This window comes from Abrus precatorius, unplaced genomic scaffold, assembly GCF_003935025.1.
Source record: "Abrus precatorius isolate BTA unplaced genomic scaffold, Abrus_2018 Scaffold8, whole genome shotgun sequence".
NCBI classification, from domain to species: domain Eukaryota; kingdom Viridiplantae; phylum Streptophyta; class Magnoliopsida; order Fabales; family Fabaceae; genus Abrus; species Abrus precatorius.
In genome coordinates, this window is record NW_020874428.1 from 24427480 (window position 1) to 24438481 (window position 11002).

The 11002-nt window shown below is 28.4% G+C and overlaps 2 protein-coding genes across 2 annotated transcripts; one reads left to right on the forward strand and one right to left on the reverse strand.

Annotated features, from left to right (window-relative positions):
• Positions 1-2568: 2568 nt before the first annotated feature.
• On the reverse strand, positions 2569-3868 carry LOC113846231 (glycine-rich cell wall structural protein-like). Its single transcript, XM_027474253.1, has 2 exons — positions 3700-3868; positions 2569-3296 (listed from the first exon to the last, which is right to left on the reverse strand). Exons 1-2 carry the CDS (start codon positions 3800-3802, stop codon positions 2968-2970), a joined length of 432 nt encoding a protein of 143 aa, XP_027330054.1. The 5' UTR covers positions 3803-3868; the 3' UTR covers positions 2569-2967.
• Positions 3869-10315: 6447 nt separating this feature from the next.
• LOC113848327 lies at positions 10316-10732 on the forward strand. Its single transcript, XM_027477789.1, has one exon. It carries the CDS (start codon positions 10316-10318, stop codon positions 10730-10732), a length of 417 nt encoding a protein of 138 aa, XP_027333590.1.
• The last annotated feature ends 270 nt before the right edge of the window (positions 10733-11002 follow it).

Here is an 11002-nt window from a genome sequence, read left to right on the forward strand (position 1 = left end):
TGTGTTTGATTATTTGTTCTATCATATTTAGTACTACAATTTGTGTTTGATTATTTGTCTGCATTGCAATACTTCTAAGACTGTGGTAGATGATGCTCAAATGGTTGTGTCAGTATATACTTATTTGAAAATTTGCATGAGATATTACTGAATATGTGTGAAATTCGATGTGAAAAAAGAAGAAGAATGTAGTTGTAATGATGTAGTTTACCGTAATATGAATAATTTGACTTTAGAGATATAATATTATCTTTTATAACAATGTACTAAATATTAGTGAAATATTTGATTTTATTACGTATCGTTTAATTGTGTACGTGAATTGCATTAATAATCTTTTGACAAGTATGGTTAATAAGGGTGGACAACATATGAAGGCCCACCTGAAACTAGGATAACCGAAATTTTGAAAACGCTAACTAGGTGGGTTAATTTTGATATAGGTTAAATGAGGTTTAATTTTCAGATTAAATGGGTTAATTTGGTCATGAGCAGTTTGTTATTTTTGTAACTGATTAAATTCGTCCCTGGCCGAACAAAATCGTTAATCTTTCAAACTTCTAAGACTCTATTGGTTTAATGCAGTGTGGTTTTCCTTAAAACAAATCGTGGACAAATGAGTGTGGGGAAATGAACCTTCCATGCCAGATGACTGCTAGCGCAAGTCAGAATTTAGAGTCCTATAGCCGGTGAATCATCCCCCAGTCGCAGGGTCTGAACTCTTCCTTCGTTCCATGGTTTGTTGAGTCTTCTAATTCCTTTTCATTCTTCTCTCATAAAGCATATGATCCATAATCATGTAAGAAATTTGATCTCTGGTCCAGAAAAAGTCACTCGTAGTGGGACACTCCACACCCAAGCTAGAGTGGGGCAAGGAAGAGTCCGTAGAATAGTGATATAGCTGATCAAAATTTATACACTGATCAAACCATCCGATCTATCTGTATAAATATTCAAATCAAAATCCTGAATTACTCGATAACTTCGTGGTCGAAATCAGCCAAAAATTTAAGATAGTTAGTTTATATTAGTTCTAAATTTTATTGAATGAATCTAACTGAATCCATCTATTGTCCACCTTTAATTGTTAATTTTTTTTAGAGGTGGATTAAAGTACTCCTTATATTCATATTTTATTTTTAATAAAATGTTGATACTTAAAAAAAAATAAAAATATTTTATTAACAACCTAGAACTTTTGGCAAAATTATGTCTTTCATAAATTATGCGTCTAACATGTAAATTACATTATCTTTTATTATAATAATTTTTTTATTTATTATTTAATTTAAAATTATAATATAAAAGTTATTTCTTAACTTTCTTTTATATTTTATATAAATTTTTATATTTATATTTATAATTTTTTATTATCTTGTATACATTTTTAAAATTAATATAAATATATTTATTTACATAAAAATTATAATTTTTTTACTTTATAACTTATTTTTATTACTTTTAAATAAGCAATTTTTAAAATTATTATAAGTTTATTAAATATTTATCATTTTAATACAGATTACTTGTGATTATAAATTAAATTAAATTGTTTTTTAAATATAATTAAACCCTAAACCCTAAAATAAAGAAATATATGTTTGTAGACGTTTCTAAAATTAGAATAAAAGATAAATAAATGGACCGTATTGAATATTATTTATAATAATCATAAAATAATAAATTAATATATAAATTACTTTTTACGATATTTATTTGTAATAATTATGTAAAAATTATTATTATTATGATTATTATTATTATTATTATTATATTGTAAAATTGATTTAATAATATAATTAAAAAAAAAGCGCACACACATTTTGTTCACCACTTCCTTTCGCTCTAATTTATTTTAAAGAAGCCTCGCACACTCCTATTTGTTTCGTCTTCTCCTCTCATTTATCTTAACACATAACCTTTCTTTTATTCATCCTATTTTCCTTCTCTCTCGTCCCAACCAATGAATTGTTATATTTATTTGTTTGCTTTTATACCTTTTATTTATTTTTTTATCTCTCTACACTCAAAATACAAAATTATTACTGTCCTTAAAAATAACCCATCTCTCACTCTGTTACATGAATACTCCAATATTACTGAACACAAAGAAATATTTCATAGTACAAAGATTTTACACAAAATTATTAGACAAAAATAATTTATAAAGGCAAACTGCTTGCTTTTTTGCAGTACTCTGTTTATTTGTTTTTGAATTTAACATCTTTCAACAAATGAGACACACCTAGATTCTCATAGGTTTCGAACAATTATCAGTGTAGGATTCTAACAGTCCTCGAACACAAGTCAAATTCTATCTCGCCTGATTAGCTTTTGCTTTCGGTCGTCGACCGAAGGTTCGAAACTTCTATATATAGCCTAATTAAGGTTAGTCTATATGGTCGATGAGTTGCATGTCATTCCAAGATTATCAGCCGTAGTTACTTTATGGTAATAAGTCGATTAAAGTGTTTGAATATATAATTTATTTAAGTGTTTATTTAATATATTTAAAGTAATGACTTGTATTATAAATTTAATAATAAAATTTATTAAAATTAACATAAAAATTATAAATTATTTTTTTTTAATAAAATATTCATAAATTTTTTCAAACATTTCTGTAATTACCAGGGAATCTATATTGACATGATAAAATAAAAGGACAAATTTAACAATATATATTAACGATGATGATGCATGAAACACAGTAAAAATCACAGTTTACGCAAACTAAAATTTTATACAATAGATATCCAAAATAGCACCACTTTAATTTGCTCTTAAACTTATCACATGGACACACGGACGTATTATTCAACACTACATTTATCCTAGTAAAATATCTCTAGGGGCAAGAAAGGTCACGTGCAAAAATGGGCCTTCATGCTGTTTCGCCATGCCTCTCACCACACGAGAATTCTTTATTCATCGAATATTTTATAGTAATAAGTAAAACTGCACTGTCTAGTTATGAGTCTTGACCTCAGTTTGTGCAGCCGCAGCTTCACCAGCGTAAGAACAGCACCTTCTACAACCTCCCCCATATGATCCACCACAGCAACCATGGCGGCAATACCCTCCCCCACCGTGTCCTCCATGACCTGGATAGCCACCACCGTATCCACCACGGCCAGGGTAGCCACCACCACCACCATGGCCAGGGTAGCCACCGCCATAGCCTCCACGACCTGGGTAGCCGCCACCACCACCATGGCCAGGGTAGCCCCCACCATAGCCTCCACCGGGATATTTGGCATCACCCACTAAATCTTTTGTCTCTTCAACAGTATCAGCTGCAAACACAGACACAAGCACATGAACCATTTACAAGATTCATTTGGTGGCGAGTGTAAATTAGCTTTAACATCTTCAAGTAAGTAGGTTAGGAATCACCTTGTCTTGTACGTAAGCTATCATTTAATTCAAAACGTACGTTCGTGAGAACGGAAATATTTTTTGAATAACGTCGACAAAATAACTTTTTAATAATAAAAAATTCAACTACTTTTTAATATATAATTTAAAAATAGTACATACTATAACTTTTTGGTATTTTTTAGTGTTTTTGAAATATAAAGGTACAAAAAGAAAACAATACGTAAAAGGTTAAAAATAATTACATGTAATAAACGTTATATATATATATCATAACATAATTGTCGTGAGAAAATTAAAGCAAAATGATATGTAGCTCACCCTCTTTTGAAGTCTCAGCTAAGTCCCTAGCTGCCACCTCTGAGGAGATAACAAGGAGCATGGCCAACAGGCCTAGGATGAGTATTGCTAACTTGGAACACATTTTTCACGTACCACAATACAAGGTATGGATTGAGTAGAGATATGTTATTTGGTAATGAAGGATGAGAAAATTGGAGGGAAAGTATGCTCTATATATAGGAGAGGAGGAGAGAGAAATAGGGGCCAAGGTAGTTGGCACAGTGGCCTACATTAATTCAATCTTATCTAAGCAAAATTAAGAACCCGGGATTTGTTCTTCTTCTCCAGTTGAATTTCCCTCCTCTCTATTCTGAATGGTAAATAAGTGTAGGCTATGAAGTTGAAGCAGCAATTATTGTACGTGTCTCAACTAGCTATGTTGTACGTACTACTGAGAAGTGGCCGGCGAAGTAGAGACAACTACTGCTAGCTACTTTGACGTCACAATTTTATTCTTATATGATCAACTTGACACGTTATACAGTATAACTTCAATTTTATCTTTTTTCAATCTGCTTATAACTTCAAATTTAACTTCTGAGAAATTGTTAATGCTATTTACCCCATTTTTTTATCTCAACAATTCTAACAGTTTAAGAGAGAGAAAAAAGAAAAATATTAAATAAAATGAGTGATGTAATAAAAAACAAAATGTAAAATCATAAAAATTTATTAAAAAAGGTAATGTTACTCTTAATTTTTGGGGTACTAACATTGGTAAAGTCGCGACTTACGTATATGATAACTTACCTAAACTCGTTGAGACATAACCTTGGTTATGAATAATGAATTATAGGTAATTTTCTTTTGTTTATAATGCGTTTTTCATAATCCTGATCGAAATTAATAGCTATAAGTCGAATTCGAAGTTCAACCTTTTGATTTTTTAAAATAAAATAATTAAAATCAAGAACACAAACTAAAATTTATTGTTTATTGACAATTTTGTGGCTTTGAGTAATGATTTTTTTTTATAAATATTATCTATCAGTGACAAGTGGCATAGAAATAACTGACAAGTATCATTATCTATCTTATCAACAAGTGTGAAGTGTCCTCGTCGGTTCCCGAGCCGTTACCATCTCCACTTGCCATTTTATTGACCTCAATGAAACTAATTATTTCAAAGGTGATGCCTGTTAATAAACATTTTAAATATATTATTTACAGAATTTTAAATTTCTTAAGCGATGCTTTTATAGTATTTATTAATATTTTCCTTATTTCTAGATAACGTGTTTTTGTTAAGGAATTAAAGTTAAAAGTTTTTCTGCTTCTACTCTTATTCATTTATCTAGAAAAAAAATAATCTTATTATATATACAAATTTGCGGTGATAAATTGATGTTATTTTGTATTAATAATATATTGCGCATATACAAAATTTAAGCATGATAAATAAAATATTTGCGAAGTGATTAAGTTTATTGGTTTGTGTACTTTTTTCTTTTGTTAGACAAATAAACCAAAATAAAGTAATATTAAACATTGCTATCATTCTACTCTCAACAATAATTTTTGAAATATTGTAATATGATTAAAATTAAAAACTTTATGCTTATTAATTAATTATCGATATTCTAAAGACACTAAGTCAATAATGCATATTCTAAAGAAAAATATTTTTTAATAAATTTTTAGTTAATACTCTAAAAGTAATGTTTAACATTTGGCTTAAAATAATTTCTGAACAACGGATTGGTGGCAATAATATGCATTTATTTTATTTTGTCGTGCAGCTGGCTATGTTATATAGTGCGAAAGGCAACCACTCAGGTTATCAAGTCAGATGCCTCTTTAATAATGAATGGAGACATCTACACTAGTCTTGGGAATAGGACTCGTCTTACAAGCTACAACCACGGAATTGTAGCAAAATAAATAAATATTTATTCAATATATAATTTAAAATATAATAAATATGTATTGATGATCATTTAAAAATAAATAAATAATTAAGGAAAGAGAGAAGTAAAAAAGGTTTAGTACAAATTTTCTTAAATTTAAAAAATAAAATGATTTATAATTTTTTATTTAAATTTTTTAAATATAAATAAATATCACATCAGTTTTTCTCTTCCCTTCGTTTTTTCTTAAAATTTAATTTTCAAGCATAGTTAAATTTACAATTTTATCCTCTTACTCATGTAAATTTTCATATTTATAACAAAAAGAAAATCAGTCAAAATGATGTAATATTAAAAGAAATTAAATAATTTATTAGAATGTTGGAATAAATATTTTCAAGGTGAAATTATATTTTACTTTTAATTAATGTTTTTTTATTGTTAACTTGAGAGTTAGTTTTTAAAGAAAAAAATTTAAAAATTTAAGGCATATTATAAGATACATGTTAATTTTAAAAAAATTATCCTCAATCTAAGTCTATCATTTAATAGTTAATAAAGTCATAAATTATAACATATTAAATAAATCAAATATAAAATTTTTTAGATTCATATTAGTAAGAGAGGTTCTTTTTTTATTTAAAATTAATATTTTTAAAATAAAATTTTAAATTAATATATTGACAGAATTTAATATACTAATCATATATTTATTATCATAAATAATATATAAATTTTAATTAAAAATTAAAAAATGTCTTTCTTCTCCTCTCCTTTAAAATCTTCTCCTAAATATATCTTTAATTTGTTAACTTTTAAAATTTTTTAATTTAGTTATCTAGATTTGAAAAACGTTTCAATAAGTCTTATTTTTTATTAATTAATAACTATAATTTTATTTATTATTATTATTATTATTGTAACTTCATCCTCTCACATGACTTATTTTTCTTCTACACATCTTGCTCGTATCTTTTCTCTTCTTCGTCCTTTTCGTCAGAGAACAAACCCTCACCCATATTATCATATTGCATCTCGCTGAGGGTGAGAGACATTAAAAGACTGTAAACTCTCTATGATTACTCCATTTCATTCTTCAAGTCTTAAACTGAGTATCAAAATCTCTACCAAATAAAACCAATCTTATGTTGAAATTTATGGAGACACAGTCGAGGAGTAAAAAGTAGAAACAAATAAATAAAAGAAAAGCAAAAGAGAGGACAAAGGGAAGGAGAAGTAGAAAGACGAGGAACTTAAAAAAAAAATAACGGAATTAACATTTATAATAAAAAAGACATATTTTAAATGTTTTAAAAAAAAAATCAAATTAAAAATTTTAAAATATGTTTAAGAATACATGATAAAAAATTATTAAAATTATAATATTTTATAATATCAATAAAAATTTATTATATATAAATGCTTATAAAACACCTTTTAAAAAAGATGCTCGATAATAATTGTAAAGCATTGACAAAAGAAACATTATTTTCGTGGATATATATTTTACATGTTTAATTTATTTAAAAAGAGAATTAATTAATACCTGAATACTTTATTAAAAATATAATAAATTAATTATATTTGCTTTTATTGTTGTTTTGTAAATTGAATGAATAATTTTTAATCTTAGTAAAAAAGGAGTACGTTTTGGGTACGAAAGATGTAAACATTTAATTGGTGATGCTCGAGTGTACAAAAATGAGATGAAAAAATAGAAACTAGAGAGGAATTTGTTCTCTTGAGTTCACACAAAGGACATTGACGATATATTGATGCATTAAATGTAGCAATATAGTGGTCAAATTCGCTTCATCTGCTTCTGCCACAGATCTGCATAAGTCGAACTATGCACGTGACTTGTCAGCCTTGCCCAATAAATTGTCAATCAAAAGATTGGATCACATTAATTATAAAATTGTCAACGTGCTTGTTGCTGCTATATTCCACTCTATATTTTTTATTTCTTTTATTCGCTATTTTAGTTTATGTTTGCTTTATATTTATAAATTTTTCAAACTCTTCTTCTGTTTTAATATTTTAAAAATTTAAAAATATTTATATTTTAAGATAAATTTATAACTCTTACTATTTATTATATAATTTAACATTTTAAGATAATTTTTTTCAAATATCAAAAGTATGATTAATCATGAGATAAAAATAAATATAAAAATAGTATGTATGAAAATATAAAGATTACATCTCTTAATTGTTTAAGGAACAGAAAAATTGCGAATGCACCATGTGAGAATTGTTTAAGGAAGTTTTCTTGAATTCACTTCTTTATAAATGTTTGTTGATTAATTGTAGTGTTCAAATTGATAATATAACTTGTTGTTTCTGTCATGATTTAGAGAAATTTTTAATTTATTTATGTATTCAGTTTCATCTCAAATCTGATACTTTATTGCCCGTTAGCTTAGATTCTCACTGATTTTATCTTTAAATTTATTGACTCACTTACTTTCTTAGGTTGATGTTGGTGTTGCCTATAGTAAAAAAGAAGAGACATGCTTATTAATTATTTGAGTAAGTACAATGTGATTTTTGTGGTTACATAGAAATAGAATTGCTTTTTCTAATGGTATTTTAGATTCTGAAGTCCTGAAAAATGACTATTACTTGTTAGTAAGGAAAAAATATTTTATTAGCTGATTGATATTTGAACCCACAAAATTGTATCTGTTTTAACTTTGTATAAATATATTTTTATTTTTTATTTTTCTGAATAAATAATATTTTTCTGTTTATATTAGTTTTGAGTTCTCTTGAACTCTTTCTAATAATATTTGTTTTCTCAAAAAAAAAAAAAAAAAAAAAAAAAACGGAAGAAGTTGTGAGAATTTACTAGATACATGATTTGAATCCATTATACACATGTTCTGGCAGCTCTTACCGGTTACCACCGAGCTCTTTCTACAGGAATCTCTTTTTTTTTTTTTTCCTTAAAATTCTGACTAAATGACACCCATTTTCCAAATAGGCCGGCATGTCTTTCTTGGTAGAGAAAATAGGCCAATATATAAAGGACATGAACCCAACCTTAAAATATTGTTGGACCAAAACGACAATAGAAAAAGTACTAGTGGGCTAAAATCAGTGGTCCTATATCTAACTCCCTCACATATATATATAGGACCAGTTTGCTAACATTATTTTGAACTTTATGACAAAAAAAAACGAAAATAATGTAATATGCTCAAATTCGTGCAATAGATTTTAACCATCCTCTTTGGTATATAACTTGGTAAGGTGAAAAAATCTGATGGATGTTTGATAACGCTATGTAACATGAATTTGTGTCCCTAAGCATAAAAAACACGAATAAACCAAGCATATCCTTTTCTTAATGTTTGAGCATTCTGGCACCGAAAGTGGGGTGAAAACACCTTTAGTCATGTCCTTATTAGACAGTGAAATAAAAGCGAGTTTAACAAAACGTGGGTTCCTCTGTTTTGGACTGCCCCTAGCTTCTCGTTCTTGTGCCGACGACTGAGGGGCCTTTTTTGACACATTTATGACTTCCAAAATAGTTGAACTATGAGTTTGCCAACCGTTTTGAGAGAACCCACTGATTCAGAATGAACAACCTTACGCCCAGTAGAGGAAGAATCCATCCCAACAAATGTTTTCCATTTTACTGTAACAAGTTCAATTTGGACCAAAAAAATAAAAGGTAATAAATTCAATGCATCATATATTGTATAAATTTATCCTAAAAGAAAAAATATTTGTATTCATTCAGCCTTGTGTTATATTACACTATAAAAAACAATGGGCACATCCTACCCTTATTGGAAGACGTGAAATACAAACCTATATTTAAATTAGTTTTTACCTTTTTATTTTTATAGTTTCATTATACTCTCCAATTGGGTGTCAAACATTATTTTCCTATATAAACGTGGCTGATCTTTATAACTATTTCTTGATTCTTTCTATGTTGTGGTTAATTGTGATTATTATAACGTTGGGAGAGCTTGTATAAGATATTTCGATAATTTGAGGAGTTAGTTATTGTGGTGGTCTATAGGTCTCGTTCTTCTTTTTTAAAGGACTAAAATTCAAGCCGTATAATTCATATTTATCTGGAAAATTTTTTGATTAATAAATAACATGTCAACGAGGTTATTCTAATAAAAAATAATATAGAGTAATACATATTGACAAATAAATTAATATTTACATATATAATTGCACATCGATTTTGATTTTCAAATTCATTATTATAATATATCTATTAGACCATTACTTATTTATTGTTTTCATATACAAACGTTTAAAAAATACATCTTTAAATTAGAACAACTTTTGATGTCCTATTTTTATGCTTTTCGTATATTTACACATGCTTTATTTTATATACCTAAATTCCAACGTTAAAGTAATATGAACCCGTGAGTGTTCTGGAACAATATTTTCGTATTGGAAAGTGTGGCAGAAGAAACGAACCCATTATGCAACTTCTAAAAGCCACTAGCCAACAAACCCAACATAGCGAGGCAATAGAAATCGTGTCGGCAAACATTCGAATTCAAAATCCACGACTAATTAAAAAGCAAACAACGGTCACAAAAGGCAAAACATGCAATATTTCTTTGACACGAGAACAACGGTTTCTTCAAGTCATAACTCAACCAAACCAACTGCTACCTATTCCTATATAAACCAACCTTTCATCCCAACTCATTCATCAAACTATCTTTCTATTACTTCAACGGTTGTCTCCTAAGTCATTGATCAACATGAGTGTAGAAATATTAGATGGTGCCACCATTGTGGGTTTCGTGGAAGACGAGGAAGCCTTCAACGTATCAGTGAGTGACCTCTTTGCCCAACTTGACACCGACAAGGATGGTCTTCTTTCCTATGCAGAGATGTTGAAGGAGTTGAGGAGGCTAAGAGTGTTTGAGACCCACTTTGGGGTGGATGTGAAGCGTGACCCAGATGAGCTTGCACATGTTTACGAGTCATTGTTCATTCAATTCGACCATGACTTGAATGGGAGAGTTGATCTCCAAGAATTCAAGGATGAAACCAAACAGATGATGCTTGCTATGGCCAATGGACTTGGCTCTCTCCCTGTTCAAATGGCTCTTGAAGAAAATAGCCTCCTTATGAAGGCTGTTCAACGAGAGTGCTATCTTAATGTTGCTGCTTAAAGCATATTGGTTAAGGGCAAATTTTGAATCCACGCCTATTAACTATATAAATTCGGCTTAGTTATTTATGTTTTCTGTCACCACTAGGTCGTTTGTTCGTGTATTTTGATTCCTTTTATGTTTCTTTTCAGTTGTGCTTGTGGATTGCATAACTGTTCATTGATGAGAAATTAAAATTCCCTTCGAAATTCATTGGTTGTTTTTGGTGTTCTGTCGTAGATATTTCAAGTCATCAGACAGATAAAGGAAGTCTCGTCTATATTTGCCTTT

What these genes read in the sequence shown, in the direction of transcription:
- LOC113846231 (XM_027474253.1), bottom strand. Translation starts at nt 3,802, where the DNA reads ATGTGTTCCAAGTTAGCAATACTCATCCTAGGCCTGTTGGCCATGCTC. An exon ending in AGCTGAGACTTCAAAAGAGG is followed by an intron (nt 3,297 to 3,699) that starts GTGAGCTACATA and finishes CTGTGTTTGCAG; the next exon opens with CTGATACTGTTGAAGAGACA.
- LOC113848327 (XM_027477789.1), top strand. Translation starts at nt 10,316, where the DNA reads ATGAGTGTAGAAATATTAGATGGTGCCACCATTGTGGGTTTCGTGGAA.